Source organism: Brassica rapa, chromosome A10 (genome assembly GCF_000309985.2).
Source record: "Brassica rapa cultivar Chiifu-401-42 chromosome A10, CAAS_Brap_v3.01, whole genome shotgun sequence".
In the NCBI taxonomy this organism is placed as follows: Eukaryota; Viridiplantae; Streptophyta; class Magnoliopsida; order Brassicales; family Brassicaceae; genus Brassica; species Brassica rapa.
This window is the reverse complement of record NC_024804.2, coordinates 8421203-8440883: the sequence shown is the minus strand read 5'-3', so window position 1 is coordinate 8440883 and position 19681 is coordinate 8421203. Positions and strand designations below refer to the sequence as shown.

The 19681-nt window shown below is 34.7% G+C and overlaps 3 protein-coding genes and 1 non-coding gene across 7 annotated transcripts; 3 read left to right on the top strand and 1 right to left on the bottom strand.

Moving 5' to 3' along the window:
• Nucleotides 1–226: 226 nt before the first annotated feature.
• On the bottom strand, nucleotides 227–8210 carry LOC103833524 (pentatricopeptide repeat-containing protein At1g12300, mitochondrial-like). The gene has a single exon (XM_033282787.1). The coding sequence runs from the start codon at nucleotides 3421–3423 to the stop codon at nucleotides 1543–1545; it is 1881 nt and encodes a 626-aa protein (XP_033138678.1). The 5' UTR covers nucleotides 3424–8210; the 3' UTR covers nucleotides 227–1542.
• On the top strand, nucleotides 5138–5209 carry TRNAM-CAU. The gene has a single exon. It is a non-coding gene; the product is annotated as a tRNA-Met (tRNA).
• A 269-nt stretch (nucleotides 8211–8479) lies between the features above and the next one.
• Nucleotides 8480–12181, top strand: LOC103832952 (65-kDa microtubule-associated protein 3). Of its 3 annotated transcripts, none has more exons than XM_033282786.1 (13): nucleotides 8541–8656; nucleotides 8687–8725; nucleotides 8896–8977; nucleotides 9094–9300; nucleotides 9382–9633; nucleotides 9714–9923; nucleotides 10014–10169; nucleotides 10296–10607; nucleotides 10700–10787; nucleotides 10881–10954; nucleotides 11039–11113; nucleotides 11198–11417; nucleotides 11506–12181. In XM_033282786.1, exons 3-13 carry the CDS (start codon nucleotides 8915–8917, stop codon nucleotides 11970–11972), a joined length of 2124 nt encoding a protein of 707 aa, XP_033138677.1. In that variant the 5' UTR covers nucleotides 8541–8656; nucleotides 8687–8725; nucleotides 8896–8914; the 3' UTR covers nucleotides 11973–12181. The 3 variants fall into 3 exon arrangements, with proteins under 3 accessions (XP_009107313.2, XP_033138677.1, XP_033138676.1); XM_033282785.1 differs by having other exon boundaries at nucleotides 8606–8656; nucleotides 8905–8977; XM_009109065.3 differs by having other exon boundaries at nucleotides 8480–8725.
• A 2327-nt stretch (nucleotides 12182–14508) lies between these two features.
• On the top strand, nucleotides 14509–19009 carry LOC103832963 (AT-hook motif nuclear-localized protein 4). 2 transcript variants are annotated; one of them, XM_033282788.1, is made up of 6 exons: nucleotides 14509–16813; nucleotides 16862–16995; nucleotides 17378–17448; nucleotides 17574–17705; nucleotides 17795–17956; nucleotides 18296–19009. In XM_033282788.1, the coding sequence occupies exons 1-6, from the start codon at nucleotides 16491–16493 to the stop codon at nucleotides 18713–18715; spliced, it is 1242 nt and encodes a 413-aa protein (XP_033138679.1). In that variant the 5' UTR covers nucleotides 14509–16490; the 3' UTR covers nucleotides 18716–19009. The 2 variants fall into 2 exon arrangements, with proteins under 2 accessions (XP_033138679.1, XP_009107323.2); XM_009109075.3 differs by having other exon boundaries at nucleotides 14512–16995.
• Nucleotides 19010–19681: the final 672 nt, after the last annotated feature.

Below are 19681 nucleotides of genomic sequence, written 5' to 3'. Positions count from 1 at the left end.
ATTATTCTTTGTGGGTAAATAATCCATGGTCAGGTCAGGTACTAATATTCTTTAATTTCAAATCTTTTTTGGACAAAATTAAAATTTCTCTATCAGTCATAATAAAATAGGAAGTGAATCAAAATACTGAAATTTATATGAAAAAACGACTAATTATTCCTTCAATTTCTCACTTTTGCTAATTTGTTTCTCAACTTATGTGTTTATAAATTAGTAAATGTCCATTTCTCATAAATTAGCACATATAAAAATTAGTCTACAAAACTATCATTATAATCTGACTATCATTTTGGGACGTACTCAGGTATCATTCATTGTACCAACAAGGACAAGATTTTCTTTCAACCCATAACCATTGATGTTATCAGCAGCTTCATAAACACACACACACAAAAGAGCAGAGCATAACTTAAATTTAACAAGACACAATATAATATATATAAAAAACTCTCTCTTTTTCTAACATTTGAAAAAAACTACTTCTATCTTTTAATGTTGTGGACATTTTCGGTTTATTGATTTCAAATTATGTAGAACTCTATTTAAATAAAAACCGAATGAAATCATTGAAGAAAAGTTTTTTAATACATAATCTGGACGTAACACAGACAAAGATCTAGTATATCTGAAAGTGATTAGCTAATCAACTATCCAAACCATGTTCCATTTTTTTAAGAAATACAAAACCAGTACAAGTGAACTTTTTTTGGGTCAAACCAGTTCAAGTGATTAATATTCTTCATGGGAACATCATTGAGATTAATGGTGTGGTCATCTAACAACCAATCAGACTTTTGTTTTTGTTTATATAATTAAAAACTGGGTTTAGTTACATCTCAGTAAACTACCAAAAACCGGTCTTTACACAATCGTTCTGCAACATCAAGCCACTAACATATAACTTAGCAAGAAACCTGAAATGAATCAGCAGAGAAAAGTTTCTTCAACATCAACAACATTCGAGAAGAAAATAATACATGTCATGGACAAGACAATAACATTCATCATATCAATGCTCATTGCAGCTAAACACAACACATATTTCTTACTGTTATGTTTCAAGTCTACCTAAGAGAAGGGCATTTAGACAGTCATGTAAACTTCATTTCAACGCACAGTGCACACACATGTACCAGGAAGCCAATCTCCAAAAAAAATGTACAGATTGGTTCAGAACGTTGCAAGGTAAGCAAAGTATACAGATGAAAATAGCCAAATGAAAAGATGCAGCTTAAGTAAAGAAGAACTTGCTTAAAGAAGATTCTTAAACTTTCAAGGAGTCACTAATCTCGCAAGTTTGTCTCAGTTGTGGTTAATAGTAACTTGACAATTCTTCCAAACCTTTCCTAAGCCAAGAAGCCTTTGGTAAACTATAAACAGAGCAAAGCAATGCCTATGATATCTCTGACAAAACCAGAGAACCCACAATGAACCCTTGACAAACTCCAGTTGTACTTTTACGCAACAAAAAACTGGTTTCAACTAAAAAACCCAATTAACTCATAAACACCAAAGGCACTGCCTCATAGTGAGATGAAGCATTCAAGAAAGCATGTCTAGAAAGCTTCTGTCCAATCTACCACTCGATAACATATCCATAACAATATTTATGGTGGAAGCATCTGCAGAGAAGCCCCACCTCTTCATTTCTTCAATGAGTTCAACTGAAGTGCTTATGTCACTGCCTCTGAGATGAGCTCGGATTAGTGTGTTGTACGTACAATCATTAGGCGCAATCCCATCCTCCCCCATTTTCCTAAACAACATGCCCGCTTCAGAGAGCGAGCCTTTCTTGCATAATCCTCCAATCATTATAGTGTATTTTTTGACATCAGGCTTCACTCCTTTGTTGAGGGAGAGGCTACAAAACAGATCCCAAGCATCGTCGACCATACTTGCATTGCACATCCCGTGAATGATGATATTATATATACCAATATCAAGTTCCATTTTACACTTGTGCATTTGATCAAGTATTTCTAGTGCCTTGTCTAGTTCTCCATTGTCACACAACCCATCGAGCAATATACCGTAAGTCATAACACTGGGTGGCACACCAATAGAGACCATCTCTTGGAATAGTTCTTTGGCGACATTAAGTTTTCCTGATTGACAAAAGCCTTGGACGAGAGTATTATAAGTGACTGTATCGGCTCTCAGAGGCATTTTGCGGAATAGTCTCATACCATCATCAACCCGTTTCGCCTTACAGTATCCGTTTACAAGGATACTATAAGTCACGATACTCGGATCGCATCCCTTTCTAACCATAAGCTCAATCATCTGGTTGGCTTCATCTAAGCGTTTTTCGTTGCACAGCCCATATATCAAAGAATTATATGTAATGGTATCAGGATCTATGCCTCTTGCGATCATCTCATTGTACAGTTCTTTAGCTTCTTTAAGCTTTCCCTCTTTCACGAAACTATCAATCAAAGCACTGAAAGTGATGACATTCGGGGTGATTCCCCTTGTAATCATATCACTCAGCAACTGTGCACCATCATCCCATCTACGGGCATTACAGAAGCCTCCTATGAGAGAGTTGTAGGTAGTGACATCTGCTTTGATATCTTTGGTTTCCATTTCATTGAAAAGGCTGAGTGCTTCTTCGAGGCTGCCGTCTTTGCAAAGACTATCGATAATGATACTGTATTGAACTAGTTGAGGCTTGATCTTTCTATCTTCCATCTTTCTGAACAGATCCAAGGCCAAGGCAGTGTTCCCTGACTTACATATTCTGTTTAGAATAGGACCATAAGAAACTTCATTGGGTCGACATCTGTTATCCATCATTCGATCTATCAAAGCCATTGCTTCAGACAATTTACCTTGGAGACAAAGTCCATTGATCAAAGTGTTGAGTATGATGAGATCTGGAGTAACCTTTGTTTCTACCATACGATCAACTAACTCCACAGCTTGGGAGACGCGACCCTCGAGACATAAACCGTTTATCAGAGTTGAGAAAGTGATCGTGTCAGGCTCATACCCAAGTTTTAACATCTTTCCAAAAACAGAAAAAGCAAAACCGAGTTCACGACACCTGCAGAAGCAATTGATGACAATACTCAGCGTGTAAAGATCACACGAAATCCCATTCAGTTCCATTTGCTTGACGAGACCTAGCACGAGATCGTACCATTTTGTTTTGGCCACTGCACTAAACAATCTAGTGAAGTCTATGACCGTAGGAAGAGGACGAGACCGAATCATAGATTGGAAGAGAGAAATAGCATCATCCTTCTTGATATCAACGAGCCCACTTCTCAACATCTCTCTGTAAGAGCGATTTCTATCTCTGCTGAGACCAGAAAAGTCTCGTTCGCAGAAGTATAACACGAACTCGTATGGGCTTTGGAATAAAGAAGTTCTCAGGATAAGAGGCGGAGCAAATCTCATAGCTTTGGCACTCCGAATCATCACTACTTGAATCGTTCCTTTTCCCCAGCTCAAGCCCCCACTGTCTGTACCTCTGAAAACCCTCCAAACCCATTTAGGGACACAGACAAAAGCGTAAATTATCGACCAAACCGATTCAATTTCATTCAACCGGTTTGAAACAAGCCGGAATAAACGAGAATTTTGTCGGAAGTATTAATTAACACAAGATTGAAAACGAGATAATTGTGTTCGGTTCAGGTTTTGACTCGATGTTGGTCTGTTTTAGTTATTTTTATGCGTCTCTTTACATAATTAAGGCTTTGATTTTGATTTGGTGACATGTGGTAGTAGACTCGATTAAGTTTCATTTATGATCGTAACTCAAAAATGTTACCAATCATGCATTAAATTTACTTTTTTTATTTTAAGTTTGATTTAACATGTATTGTAGTTGAGATAACATTTTGACTTAGATCATTCGTAAAATTGCTAAATCAAAACTTAAACTTAAATTGCCCATGTAATAGAAGTTGATTTAAATATTTAATTGACTTTTCTGTCTAAAAAAATAAAATAGTGATTTTTGAAAACTTGGTGTGCCAAATTTAGTCCACCTAATTTTGTGCTGGTCAAAGATTTTTGTAATTTTTCTTGTTCCTATTTTTTTAAAATTATTCAAAATTTTAACTAATTATTATACAAAATCTTAAGCATTAAATTTTATTTAATAAGTGGTGTTTGCAACTGACTGCTCTCAACTGGTGAAAATGGTGTCTACACCAACAGAATGGTCGGCGTTCACTACACACATGGAGGAGTTTCTACGATGTAAGGAATTTTTTTATCCCTTCACTATTCAGCATATTCCGAAGGCACAAAATACAATGGCAGACAAGCTGGCACGAGGTGCTAGAAATCAGCTTGCTGCTATGGTTTATGTTGATTCGATTCCTCCAAGGTGGCTCTTGGATCAGAAATCTACTTAGTTTCGTTATAGCCTTTTGTCGTAAAAAAAAAGAAAAAATATGACCCTAGTTAGTGTGGATCACACACTTTCAAAACCTAAAAGCTTTTAAGGTATGTTTTCTTCGGTCTTCTTCTTTTGCTTGCAAAAGTTATTTTCATTTTTTACTTGCAAAAACTAATAAGCTTAACATCTGTTTTCTATCTTCTTCTTGGTCTTTACTTCCAAAAAATAAGACAATTTCGGAGAAGAATATTGCGGAGAATACAATTTCGGGGAAGAAGACGATGAAGACAATATCGGATAAGACAGGTTCAAACTGACGATATCGGACAAAGGACGATAAATAACAATGTTCGGTTAGGGTAAATGATGATTGAAGGAAGTTGTGGTGTTTGAATTAAAATGTAGATTGATTGTCTTTCCCTCTCCCTCTCTTTTGATTACAATTTTTATGACATGGATTACAATTTTAGTGATATGGATTTGTTAATTAAAACTAATCTCAATTAAAAAAAACTAAGCAAGCGTCTCTAATGTAATTTACTAGGGGTTAAAAATATTATAGTAATTTACAACTTTTCTATGCTATTCTAGTTATATAACAAATTTTTTATGCTATTCTAGTAAAAATCTCTATTCGTATAGCTAACAATTACAAAAAGAGAAGTTAAATTATTTATCAATTGGTAAGACCTGCTGAAACAACAAAGCCCATCAGCAATGACAAGACATAAGGAAGGTTAAGTTTGGTTAATCTACAAATATAATACAAAATAAAATGCAAGAATCAGAGTGGCGCAGCGGAAGCGTGGTGGGCCCATAACCCACAGGTCCCAGGATCGAAACCTGGCTCTGATAATATATTTTTTTACTAAAATAAGTTACCGTATTACGTACACATCAAATTTCCATATTCAGCCACGTTGACACTATACACTTAAAAGAGTTTCTACAAATTCTTGCCCAAGACCAACGGCCATATTCTTCATCAAGCAAGCAGAGAAGAACATCAAGGAGGCTTCTTGGCCGTGGTTATATCTAGAAGCTGTTCTGATACAAAGGATCCACAAGTTTCCTTCTGTTTCAAGAGAAAATCAAGCCTAACAGCTATATTCCATGGAGCCATCAAAACTTTGATTCCAATAATTTTATTTTGAATGCAGGTGTAGATAATGATGTCTGCCTTGTCTTCTGGTTGGTCTCAATAATCTCATGACTTCCATAGAAAGTTTTGGTCTGAACCAAATTGAATTGGTGGAAGACTTTTCATAAACAATGTCGGTTGGTTTTAAAAAATTAATTGCATCTTAAATTCCCCTTGGTATTTTCTCCTTACTCTTGGATTCCTGGATCGATAAGAGATCTCTATTGAAGTTCATAATTGAGTTTAATTAAGGTCGTTCCTTGGTTGGGCCTGAATTCACTTCTAAAAACTGATATCACATATAGATGGGCTGGAAAACTTACAGTTTGTATATCCTTAATTTCCTGATCCGTGAAGCTTTTCTGGTGATTCCAAGTCTCAGGGATTCTTTGATGAGTTGTCGTGCTTGGAAAATTGGGTTTATTGAAAAATTCGTTATGGTTGTCGATATATGCTCTTTGGACTGAACATCTATTGATGGTACATTCTAAATGGCTGGTGTGGGCGGTTTGGTGAAACTCTGGCTGAGCCACAGATTTTACGAGCACAACATCTATCCCCTGAAATTATGAAACATATGCACATCGCCTTTCATCTTTGTAAAACACCCATCTTTGAAAATTTATGAAATATCCAGTTTTCTAGTTTTCTTAAAACTATGGGTTTTCTTTATAGTGTTGTGAGAAACAGCTTCATAGCAATCTGACTTATTAAAGATCTCTTCCATAGATCTATGTGTTGTCTATCAATCCATCACGTCCATCCCACCCATTAGCTAAGCTTGATAGAGTTACATAACCAGCAAGCAAAGCACCATCTCGATCCACTTCGATCATCAACTGATCAAGCTGAGAATGTCACATGACCAGCAGCATGATCCATCCTATCCTTTGTTCATTTATCCTTTTTTATTCTTATTATCATTAGCATCTCATTCGTTTTCCATTTGTTTAAGGTTTAAAAGTCAGATTCCATTCATATTGCCCAGCCGATCATCTCTTTGGTCGATTTGTTTTAAGCTTCTTCGACCATTCGGTTGATCTAGCTTTCGTACCTACAACAAGAGATCAAAAATATCAAGATTTACCAGCTTTAGGAATCAATATTAGAGTATCGGCACAATCTCCTATTCATGCTTGCTATCTTCACATAGATACACAATCACACTACCGTCAATCGTATTCTCCTTGATGAAGCGGCTGAAAAGACTCCTTCGCAAGCTTCACTGAGATATCTCTCTCTCTCTCTCTCTCTCTCTCTCTCTCTCTCTCTCTCTCTCTCTCTCTCTCTCTCTCTCTCTCTCTCTCTCTCTAGCAGATTGATTCTTTGTTTTCAGGTTGCTGGCTGAGGAAGACATTGACTCACATGTCGTTATAAACGGATTGGGCTTTTATTGATCATGAACCGATTTCCCTTGTGTTTTGCCTTGTTTAACTCATGTCAATATCAAGGCACATCAGACGTGGACTGAAGTCAAGCTCGACAAATCTTCACCTTTTGAATTCGGACGACCGAGAAACCCTCGTAACTGTCTCGCTTATTTTCGTCAAATCTCCACTTCTTCATAAACCCTCAACACCGAAAAACCCTCACAAATGTCTAGCTTATCATAGTGTCATAAAGATATCAGTGACTTTTACCTCTTCGATAAAATTTATTTTTATCATTTGAACTCTTGTCTACTATATTTGTGATTAAAAAAAATTGTAGGGTTATCCTATGGTATTTTTCTTTTTAAAATGTATCTTAATAAACTAACATTTTGTATGTTTAATGAAATAATCAGAAAATAGGAGAATTTTCATGTTTACTACTTTGTTGGTGTCATTATTTATGTTTATCATAACTAAAGAAATATTTTCTTCATTAAGAGGCAAAAAATTCTTATACCATTACTCTCTATATATATAATATATAATTATTTAAATAAATAAAAATAATTTTTATGTTTTTGAATTATAGTTTTTCAAAATCGATTTTTTTATTATATTTTTGTGAAAAAAAATTTCAAATTTTTTTTCAAATTTTGTTTTCAAAATTTCTTTTTGAAATTCAAAAAGTATTTTTGAAACTATTTTTGAAAAAATAAAAAAATTTATGTATTTATTTATATATTTATTAGAATCCTAAATTTTACATTCCAAAAACCATATCCCAGCTCTCAACTCTAAACCATCTAATTCTATAATAGTAAAGTTAATATAAACACACAAATAAATCAATGTAGATTTTAACATATTTAAATTTAAAATTTAATACTATAAAAAAAACTATCCAATTAATATTAGCTGATTTAATTTTGAAATAAACAGTTTCGATTATAATAAATTATATTATATATTTTAATAGGTTAAAAACATGAAAAAATTAAAATTGAGTTAATGTGTACATAACTTGAGCAAATCTTCCAAAATTTTTAGAGTAATTGCCAAAAATAATACATTCATAATACCATTTTTATGTTTATACTAACCATTTTTACTCTTATTTTTAAAGAGAAAATACATTTATAACCCTGACTTTCTAATTTATAAAAATATTTTATTTGATATTTATTTATTTTAATATTAGTATTTATGTTTTCAAAATATATAGATATATATAGATATATATATATATATCATACTAATATTATTTTCACTGTATAAATCAACACATAATTATATTATTTTATAAATAATTTGCAAATGTTAATTTTAAGAAAAATGAAAATCTAAAAAATAATAAAACAATTTTTTATATTAAAAAGCACAATTAGCCAATTAGGTCCGTATTGTATTTCTAAATGAATACAAAAACATTTATACTGTCCAAGATATTGTTTCCATTTTGTTTTCAATCGAATGAGCGCTAAAGATTTACAATTTGACGGTTTAGATTTATTTGTCGAGTCGAAGCGCGATGCACATGATTGGAACCCAATATTTGAAATTCAAAAGCTCAAAAAGAAATAAGAAAGTTTTTTACAAAAAAAAAAAGGAATAAGAAAGAGCTGATCCGGTAACGGACGGAAATTCAAAATCTATTCTCACATCGACCTTTAACATCTTTCAGCGGCTCTCTCTCTCTCTCTCTCTCTCTACAGAAACTTCGATCTCGAGTTTCAAATTGTTTCTCTATTTCGAAAATCCAAAATCGGATCGATCTCCTTCCAACCTACTAGCAGCAGGAACAGATCAAACTTCAAATTGAGCAGCTCTGGAGAGTATACGAGAAATCTCTAGTTTCAGGCAAGCCTTCTCTCTCATTGATTAATTCTGAAATCGATTGCTTCCCAATGTCAAATCGACTCTACATAGTTTAGTCGATTCGATTGGTTGATTGAGATGTATGGGAATCGCTAGCGAATCTCCAGTTTCCTTTTTGGGAATGACATAGTTAGTTAAGGTTTCCTTTACAGGCAGAAGAAGCATTTCGAAATGGCAAAAGATCCGATTCTTCAAGTAGAAACAACCTGTGGATCTCTCCTTTACGAACTTCAGGTGGTGTGAGTTTGATCAATTAAAAAAGAAAAAAGACTATTTTGTCTTTCGTATCATTATTATCTGTATTATTAAGATCTTGTTTTGTTTATGTTTCTTAAAAAAAAAAAAAACAGATTATTTGGGATGAAGTTGGAGAAACTGAAACTGATAGAGATAAAATGCTGCTTGAGCTTGAACGTGAATGCTTGGAAGTTTACCGAAGAAAAGTTGACCACGCTAATGGATGCAGAGCTCAGCTAAGACAAGCTATTGCTGATGCTGAAGCAGAGCTTGCTGCCATCTGTTCTGCAATGGGGGAGCGCCCTGTGCATATTAGACAGGTGAGTAGCGTATCTGATGAGGATTAAGTGTTGAGGAAGGTTTGTCCATGTTAACCTTCTTTCTTTTGTATGTGTTTTAAGTCTGATCAAAGCGTTGGGAGCTTGAAACAAGAGCTTGGGACGATTCTTCCTGAATTGGAAGAGATGCAAAAGAGGAAAACCGAGAGAAGAAACCAGTTCCTATTTGTCCTTGAAGAAATTGAGAATATCACTAATGATATCAAAGGTCAAGGACAACTTGTTCTCCCCAAACCACCCATCGATGAGACCGACTTGTCTATGAGGAAGCTTGAGGAGTTACACTGCCATCTGCAAGCACTTCAGAAGGAGAAGGTGAAATTTCATTTGAACTTGGCTTCTTCTTTTCTTTTTCTTTTTTTGGGTTATCTGTTTATTTACTTTGTTTCCTTCAGAGTGATCGAGTGGAGACTATTCGGAAGCACCTGTGTACTCTATATTCTCATTGTTCAGTACTTGGTATGGACTTCAATGAGGTTGTTAGCCAAGTCAATCCCACATTAACTGATCCAGAGGGACCAAGAAGCTTAAGTGATCATACCATTGACACCTTGGATGCTGCAGTTCAAAAGCTGAGGGAAGTTAAGATACAGAGAATGCAGAAGGTAAATGATATAATTGCTTTTGCGAGTTATATCTAGATAGTGTCTTTGATGTTGTTGTCACTCATAGTTGCTTACTGGATTCTTATGAAGCTTCAAGATCTAGCAACAACCATGTTAGAGCTCTGGAATTTGATGGATACACCCATAGAAGAGCAGCAAGAGTATCAGCACATTACCTGCAATATAGCTGCATCAGAACATGAAATAACTCAAGCCAATAGTCTCTCTGAAGACTTCATCAAATACGTAAGCTGTTGAAAAACTTTCATGGTTACACCGTTAACTCTATAATCAAGCTACAAGTAAATGGAAGTTTTTTTTTTTAATGTGCATGTCAGTAAACCTTACCGTGAGTTCCATTGCCATATACAGGTTGAGGCAGAAGTTGTCCGATTGGGCGAGGTAAAGGCAAGCAAAATGAAAGAACTTGTTATGAAGAAGAGATCAGAGCTAGAGGAGATATGTAGGAAAACCCACATGTTACCAGTTTCAGATAGTGCTATGGATCAGACTATAGTAGCCATAGAATCTGGTATTGTGGACGCCACACTGGTCCTGGAGCATCTTGAGCAACATATATCTAAGGTCAAAGAGGAAGCTTTAAGTAGGAAAGAGATACTTGAGAAGGTCGAGAAATGGTTGTCTGCCTGCGATGAGGAAAGCTGGCTTGAAGAATACAACAGGGTTAGAGCCGCGGAATCACATAAACAGTTATAAAGTCACAAAGTTCGTTACATTTTTTTCTGATATTTTCTGTTTATTTTTCCACTCTACAGGACGATAACAGATACAATGCTGGACGAGGAGCTCATCTAACTCTCAAGCGTGCTGAGAAAGCTCGTAATCTTGTTAACAAACTTCCAGGTAAGTTACTCTTTGTTAATCAACATATCACAAATGTTTATGCTCTGAATAGATTATGATGGTAATAATGTCTTTTCATCTTCATTCATCCAGTAATGGTAGAAGCACTGGCTTCGAAGACAATAGTTTGGGAACAAGAGAAGGGAATTGAATTCCTCTATGATGGTGTATGACTTCTCTATAAATTCTCAGTTGACAATTATTCATAATGTCATCGCTGACCATTTGTAGTCCTCTGTTTCTGTGTCTAGATTCGTCTTTTGTCCATGCTTGAGGAGTATAACTTACTGAGGCAGGAAAGAGAAGAAGAACACCGTCGCCAACGAGTATGTACTTCACTTCGTTTCAATCAGAAACTCTTGGCCAGTACTATCTTCTTAAACTAACTCCATGTTTTCTGCATATTAAAGGATCATAAGAAGCTCCAAGGACAGCTCATAGCAGAACAAGAGGCGCTCTATGGATCAAAACCGAGCCCATCAAAACCCCTTGGTGGCAAAAAGGCTCCAAGAATGTCAACCGGTGGTGCCGCAACCAACCGAAGACTCTCCTTAGGAGCAGGGATGCATCAGACTCCTAAACCTAACAAGAAAGCAGATCAACGCCAAGCCGATGGAGCTTTATCAACTGGTAATCTTTTGTCTTAACAATAAAAATGGAACTAAGTTGCTTATCCATAGTGTTGGGTGCTTCTCTTAATTGCATTGATCTCCTGCAGGAAGGAGAGGGCTCGATGTTGCTGGACTTCCCTCGAGGAAACAGTCAATGAATCCTTGTGAACAGCTACAGTCTCCGCTAGTTCGTAAACCATTCTCACCCATCTCGACCACGGTGGTTGCATCAAAGGCCAACATAGCAACGCCACAGCAACTTGTTCCAATCTCGAAAAGCAACGCAGTGAACGAGATATCCTCATTTGCAACTCCGGTCAAGAACAACAACATTATCAAGAATTTGGAAGAGGAGAAGATGATGATGATGCAAACACCAAAGAATGTAGCAGCGATGATTCCGATCCCATCAACACCAGCAACAATCTCTGTCCCCATGCAAACTGCACCAACCCCACTCCACAACAACAACGATGCAAGATTTCTCCCTGAAAAGGCTGAAGTTATTGAGTACTCCTTTGAGGAACGAAGACTCGCCTTCATGCTACAATCTGAGTCGCCGATCCACGTCTGATTTCAATCTGTCTTTTAGAAAACAAAACTTAAATTGTTTGTGGTTTGGTTTGTAAAAGGTCAATTATATGATTGGCTATTTTTTCTCTTCAAGTGATCGGTTTTACATGTGTATGGAGACTAACAAGACTAACAAGAGACTCTCTAGTCTCTTACCTTCCTTGAAGTGGAGGTGGAACTATTATTAGCACCCTTAAATTGTTTTGACAATTTCGCATTTTCAAAATTTCCGAAAAGTGTTTAAAATTTATTTTCTTTTCTGTTTTGTTTTTGAAATGTTAAATTTATTAAAAATGAATGAATGTATATATTCAAAAGTGCATGTGACTCGAAAACTCATAAATAGAAAACACAAGAGGGAATCAAACTTGAGATATAAATAAACATTAATGTTTATACGTTAACTTTTTATCACTTTATCTATCAAAGTGATAGATAGTGTTATTAATAAGTGTAATTGTATAAATGTGACCCATTATATAAATCTTTCTATATTTTATCGACAGAATTGTAAACATAAATGTTTCTTCACTGTCTTAGGCCAGATCTAGAAATTGTGTTTGCTCTTATCCCAACTTCAAAAACTGATGCAGCGTTGTGTTGGCTCAGAACCAGGGTCGAAGGCATATCTTATTGGTTATGGCCTTATGGGGCACATGAACGTAAACATATTTTTCTCAAAAAAAGAGAGGTGAGGGAAAAGAAAGAAAGATCAAAAACGTTGTACCTTGTAAATGAACCAAATGGGTAAAATGTAATATACTCATTCGTTTAAATTTTTTACACACAGATGGAGTAATTTCATCTTTTACTCCTATTTAATACATTATTTTGTTTAATTTTATTATATAATGAATTAAAACTAAAGGTAAAAACTGGAAATTATATTTAATATTTTCATTGGAAATATAAAACGATATTTATAATAAAACAAATTTGAAAATATAAAATGAAATTTAATGTGAAACAAAGGGAATATTCTTTAGCAAGTTTGTAACGACCGGTTCCTCCAAACGATATTTATATGCCACAAGTTATCATGTCCTACTATCGGTCCTATAATACCTAGACAAGTTTTTTTCGGTTTAAATTCACCAACCCAACTATATCCATAACTTTTACTTACAATCCTTCAAAGAGAGGAAATGGAAAGGGAAGGGGAACAAATAGAAAGCTCAATAAGGCAACTTCTAGACGTCTTTCCATATGAAATACTATACAACTCAAATACAGAACGATGAATGATTACCCGAAAGTAACATGATTCGAATGCAACATTAAATTATTGGCCACACCGAATATTTTCGTCCAGACATACCAAATGGACTAAATCCATCTACGCATAGCCCAAGATAAACATTACGAATATTTCTAGCGAAGTCAGCGTGTACCGTATTGACATGTTTCCAAGCTTTTGCATCTGATGGATGAGTGACCTCTCCATCCGTTTGGATATATTTGGCATGCCTATTTATCACTCCACTTGTTCTCCCAAATTGATATAATCTTTTCAACATATCTGTAATTGGTAGATACCACATTATTTAGTATGGTAGACTATTCAGCCCTCTTCCTTAAAATTTAAATATTGGCTTCATGCAGAAGCAACATTCTATTAACTTCTCATCGTCTTTCCAATATATTATAGAATCGCCGATGCAAAATCTATCATCTCCGCATGCAACCCAAGACTATAAACCAATTTATTAACCTTATAATAAGAATTAGTAGACATGTTTTCTTCTGAAAAATACTCTTTAAACAATTCAGTTCATGCATCATGCGAATATCAAATAAATTATGATATTTATCATCCTAGCTAATGCAATATGACCCAAGAAATGCACTTGCTTAGATGGTTGAGAGATAAATCCTCGGTCAAAGGGTTACTAACACCAATGAGAAAGATGGATAGAGTGAAAGGTCGCACAGAAGCTTGCGGATTGGACTTCTCATTTACCTTATAACGGCTTCCCCTTTGGATATCACATAACAAAGCGTTAGCCAAGTCGATTGCTATATATCACACTTTAACAATCTATGATGCTCACCAAGGAACAAAAGAGTTTGCACTCAGTTTATTAGAAAATGAACAAAGTTGTTTATTCAAAGAAGTACATAGGCCTTTTTTATATAACACAATGAGAAAAACAAAGAAAATAATTAAACATAAGTTTTCTATAATAATATAATTAATCGTATTTTATACGTACCATCAAATAAGTTTTCTTATAATTAATAATAATCACATAGATTATATTTTAAAATTTAATGTGAAATATAAAAACCATAATTTAAGTTGGTGTTTGAAATTGGGCTTTGTATTGTATTTTTCTTATATATATTGAAAACATTTTTATAATAGTTATTAGAAAATATGTTAGTAAAAATCAAATTTTGAATATATATATATATATATATATATATATATATATATTTGAATGAATTTTTGATATAAATCAATTTTAAATTATTATTTTGATTTGAATATATTATATATCAAATAACATAGACCCATTACTTTTTAATATAATGTAATGGACTTCCAATTTTAATAGCATAAACCCATTATTTTTTTCCTAACTTACTACTATCAATGTTTTCAAACAGTACTATTTTTTAACTATTATCTATATTGCCAAACAATCTTAATGTATACTTCAACTTTAATAATATAGATGACATATATAGGAAACTTTTATCTTTGGTAGGTAGGAAAGTACCAACTGATTAACAACGAAACGATTTTACAAGTCTTTTACATACATATAACAAATAATTCACGACAACATATGTTTGGTATAGCAAACTACAAACATGTTTCCACTTACCATATTACTTTCACTTGTTCATTCGCCGCTCTGATTCATTGTAAAACATTTTGTCGTAACTAGTTTGTTACTTTACAACTATTTACGTTGATAGTTAACAGAAATTATTAACTCATCGCAAACTTACATCAAGTTTACAACGAATGATTTTTATCGTAAACTTATGTTAAATTTACAACGAAAAAAACATTCATCATAAAAAATTTATTATTTTAAAATTATTTTACGTCAATAGTCATCGGAAGCTATTAACTCATCATAAGTATACATCAGGTTTACATCGGAAGCTATTAACTCATCATAAGTATACATCAGGTTTACATCGAACGATTTTCATCGTAAACTTACATCAAATTTACAACGAAAAAACATTCATTATAAATAATTTATTATTTTAAAGCTATTTTACGTCGATAGTTATCGGAAGTTATAAATATACATCAGGTTTACAACTAACGATTTTCATTGTAAACTTTAATATTCATCATAACATTGCCGTCACCTGGTACTCAATTTAGGACGACCAAAATTAATTTGTTGTAAATTTTTGTTTTTAGACACATGTTTTCTTGTAATGTTTGTAGTTACTCAATATGTGTCTGTATACAGCCAAATATAGCTAAACGTCCATAACAAACTCGTGTACATAACCGTCTAGATGATAACACATGTACTTATATCACACACTCACTTAAGTTGTTTAACCATACTATATAAGCTCTCTACATACGATTGATAAGGTTCATGAGAAATATGTCTTTCAATCACTCTGTTAGTTTTTATTCTCAAATTTTTTTTGATCATTCACAAAAGTATCTAATTTAAAGTCCACATAAAAGCTAAAAATTCAGTATCTTTGTTTTGATCCATCCATAACACTTTTAGCCGGGACATTAGTCACGGGCGCAGAGATTTTGTAGGTTAAGATTTGGATCGGTCAAAAGTGTTTTGGTTACAGTCAACGTGGGTAGACTAATAAAATGACGTTATATGACTCAAAACCTTTTTTTTTTTTTTAAAATAAGATGGAAATCTCAAAATCATGTCATCTAATTAAAAATTTGCCCCCTACTCATACCTTTTGTATTAAATTAATTTAGCTTTAGCTGTATCCCAAATTCCGAGACTGGATTGTAAATTTTTTTGAAATTTTCTTTAAAAGCCCATTATTACAATTTTCCGAATTACACCTTTCTTTTCTCGTCTCTCTCATTTTGTATTTATTAAATTCAAAATGTAATAATGTAATAAATATCTACTCCTTTGATTTATTTATTTATTTCTCATTTTACGAATTCATTTTCTCTTTCCAATTTCCTTCTGAAAACCCTAATTTCTCACATCTGTAAATCAATTTCTCCCTAAACTTAACCCACCCGTAGAAAAAAAAAGAAAAGAATCCAAAACTTCTGCTGGTAATTATGAGTGTTTTAGGAGAAATTCATCCGAAATTAAGGTTCCCCCATGGAAGCTTCGATCTTTCTCTTCACTAAGTTCACTTTGCAAGACTTCTTCTCCTTTCTCTTTTCTTACTCTTCTGAATCTCACTTCCTCTGGATCTCTCTCTCCTCTTTCTTTCTCTTGTCTGTACTTTTAAACTCAGAAGCTTGAACCTGTCGTGATCAGAAAGATTCCACTGTCCTCTTAAGCTTCTCCTAAACTGTCGGAATCTCTCCTTACAGAATCTAATGGAGGAGAGAGAAGGAACCAGCAACAACATCATAAGCAGCTTTGGTCTGAACCAACATGTAGCTCCTCCTCCTCCTACTGGTGGTGGTGGTGTCTACCACATGGACCCACCACGGTCCGAAAACCCTAACCCTTTTCCTGTCGGATTACCCAACACCACCGCCGCATCCGCATCTGCCTCCGTCGCGGCGGCTAAAGCTTCGGAGAATGCTGCTCCGCCTTTCAGCTTAACAATGCCGGTGGAGAATACGTCTTCTGAGCTAAAGAAGAAGAGAGGGAGACCGAGGAAGTATAACCCCGACGGTTCACTCGCTGTCACACTTTCTCCGATGCCCATCTCCTCCTCCGTTCCTTTGACGACGGAGTTTTCTTCTCGGAAACGGGGACGAGGGCGCGGAAGAGGAAGAGGACGAGGAAGAGGTCGAGGACTTGTAGAGCCGCCCATCAACAACAACAATTGGGTCAAGAATCCTCAGATGTTCGAATTCGACAACAGTTCTCCTGGTAATGCCCGCTTATATCTCTCTCTTGTCTTAGATTTATAGGAATCTTTATACAGTTCGTTTAAACCAATACGTGGCTTGTAATGGATCTTGTTCTCTTTTTCTTTTAGTTTGACTTGTTAAAAAGAAAAGTTGGAGTAAGGACAAAAGTTGTTGTCTAAAAGATATAGTGAATGCTTCTATCTGAAACACGAAATATACTGTCTGCTAAACTGGAATATTATCTTAAGGGGAGTATCATTTGATATAAGCACTGTGATTAAGTTGCATAATTGTTTTAACTTGGACTGTTTGGCAACTAACAACTTAAGATTCATCCTATCCTGATTTTTGTTACCTTAATAGTTTGTTAATTCTCGATTTATTTGATGTTTACTCTGCAGTTGTAAGAACTCCAGAAGTTGTTACTAGTGCAAGTTTTACGCCTCATGTGCTCACAGTAAATGCCGGCGAGGTACGTCCTTCTTTACTGTAATGTTTACAAGGAAAAAAAATATTTATATATAAGTTTTCAGTTTTTAATATGAACACATATTATCACCATGCATAATTTCAAGATTTGTGACTGAATGGTAACAGGATGTGACGATGAAGATAATGACATTCTCTCAACAGAGCTCTCGTGCTATATGCATTCTTTCAGCAAACGGTCCCGTTTCTAATGTTACACTTCGTCAGTCTATGACATCTGGTGGTACTCTCACTTATGAGGTCTATTCTCTCTCTCTCTCTTTCTCTCTATCAGATTCATTTAAAGCTTTTTTTTTTACTGAATCTTAAGTTAACTATTTGTGGTTCAGGGTCATTTTGAGATTCTTTCTTTGACGGGTTCGTTTATACCAAGCGAGAGTGGAGGAACCCGAAGCAGAGCTGGAGGGATGAGTGTGTCTCTTGCAGGACCTGATGGTCGTGTCTTTGGTGGTGGACTCGCCGGTCTCTTTATTGCCGCTGGTCCTGTTCAGGTAACTAACTTAGACACCCTCCATTTCAATATAGATGATGTTTTAGAGAAGTTTTGTTGCTTCATAATATATGATCTGTGCACAAATTCATATAACTTTTTAACTTTATCAAAAACTGTATTTTTATTATTTCTATTTATAACTAAATAGTAGTTTTAAATTATATTTTTATACTTTTTGATAAAAAATAGTTTTTTTAATAGATATGCACTGGGTTAAAACATCATGTTATATGAAACAGAGGGAGTATATAACATAATGAGGTGTTGATCTATCTCTTTAATGGACTCTACCTTCTTTTTTTTTCTTGTTCTGAAGCATTGTTATCTATTTTCTCAGGTAGTGGTTGGGCGTTTTGTAGCGGGTCAGGAGGAATCGCAGCAGCAGCAGCAGCAACAGCAGATGAAGACGCAAAGAAGAGAAAGATTTGGGATCCCGACTTCAACACAAGCTTCTAACATCTCATTCGGTGGTGGCTCAGCGGAAGATCCAAAGGCTAGATATGGGCTGAACAAGCCTGTTGTTATTCAGGCACCACCAATGTCCGCACCACCTGTACCCTTTTCGCAGCATGAGCCTCAGCCAAGCACTAATGCTGTCCAAGGTTACTACACAAACAACACTGCTGAACAGATCAGGGATCTCTTCTCTTCTCTCCCAGGAGAGGATGATGATGAAGATGATGATTTAGAAGGTGAAGATGGAGATGATGGAGAATTCGGAGACCATAGCGAATCTGACACCGAGGTTCCAAGCTGATGATTTAGTGAGAGTGAATGAGACATGGATCGCTCTTGATCTTGACCTCCTGCTTCGTTTTTTTCTTTGGTGCCTTGAGATTCTTTTGAGTGTAATGGGGTTTTTCTCCAGGTTTAGTTGTTTTATTAAACAGAGATGATCACTAAAGAGTTAGGGCTTATTAAAGGATGTAATGTTTAGGGTTCTTTGACTTGTTTTCTCTGTGTCCTTGTTGTAGAAGTGCAAAACTTTTAAGTGTGTGTGCAAACTCTCTCATTTAATTTACTCTTCAGTGACTTCATTTTGAAACTCAAATGACTTTTGTTACTCTGCTCTCTCGAAAGTCATTTTCAGGTTTTAAATTTATTTGGCGTGTAACTAATTTTTCCTTATAAACAAGTACGTGTGCTCATATTTGTTAAACAAAGTGAATAAATAATTTTTAAAAAATTTGCCAAGTCTGGGACTATGAATTTGGTTAAAGCTATAATACGTCTTGACGATGATATGACTCGGAGTAACAAGAACGAAGATATCATTAGGTAAAGTTGGCATTAGATATCATTAGGTGTTTGACAAAAAAAAAGATATCATTAGGTAAGTCATTAAAATTTCAAAAACTCTCAAGAAACCCAAATACATATAACAAGTTTATGAGACTTACAAAAGTTGGCATTCACACAGTGTTAATCACACTTAATGTCATTAGCTTAGTTGGAAAAAATATAAGGACAAAACTTAGAGGTCACATGATCAAGTAATGCTGATATAAAATCAGGTATTAGATGTGGTTTCAAACGTGAAAAAGATAAATTACTTTGGTGATGAATCTTGGTAGTCTAAAAAAAAGTTGGCATTCACATTGTAATACAAATTTTCTTTATGCCAATTCGAAATTACTTGTTTAATAGGAGTTCCAATTTTCAAGTACACAATTAGAAATGTTGGATATCGCCCATAGCTGGATAGCGTTTTAATACATATCTC

What these genes read in the sequence shown, in the direction of transcription:
- LOC103833524 (XM_033282787.1), bottom strand. Translation starts at nt 3,423, where the DNA reads ATGATTCGGAGTGCCAAAGCTATGAGATTTGCTCCGCCTCTTATCCTG.
- LOC103832952 (XM_009109065.3), top strand. Translation starts at nt 8,915, where the DNA reads ATGGCAAAAGATCCGATTCTTCAAGTAGAAACAACCTGTGGATCTCTC. An exon ending in TCTTGTTAACAAACTTCCAG is followed by an intron (nt 10,788 to 10,880) that starts GTAAGTTACTCT and finishes TCATTCATCCAG; the next exon opens with TAATGGTAGAAGCACTGGCT. An exon ending in AAGAACACCGTCGCCAACGA is followed by an intron (nt 11,114 to 11,197) that starts GTATGTACTTCA and finishes TGCATATTAAAG; the next exon opens with GATCATAAGAAGCTCCAAGG.
- LOC103832963 (XM_009109075.3), top strand. Translation starts at nt 16,491, where the DNA reads ATGGAGGAGAGAGAAGGAACCAGCAACAACATCATAAGCAGCTTTGGT. An exon ending in ATTCGACAACAGTTCTCCTG is followed by an intron (nt 16,996 to 17,377) that starts GTAATGCCCGCT and finishes TTTACTCTGCAG; the next exon opens with TTGTAAGAACTCCAGAAGTT. An exon ending in TTGCCGCTGGTCCTGTTCAG is followed by an intron (nt 17,957 to 18,295) that starts GTAACTAACTTA and finishes CTATTTTCTCAG; the next exon opens with GTAGTGGTTGGGCGTTTTGT.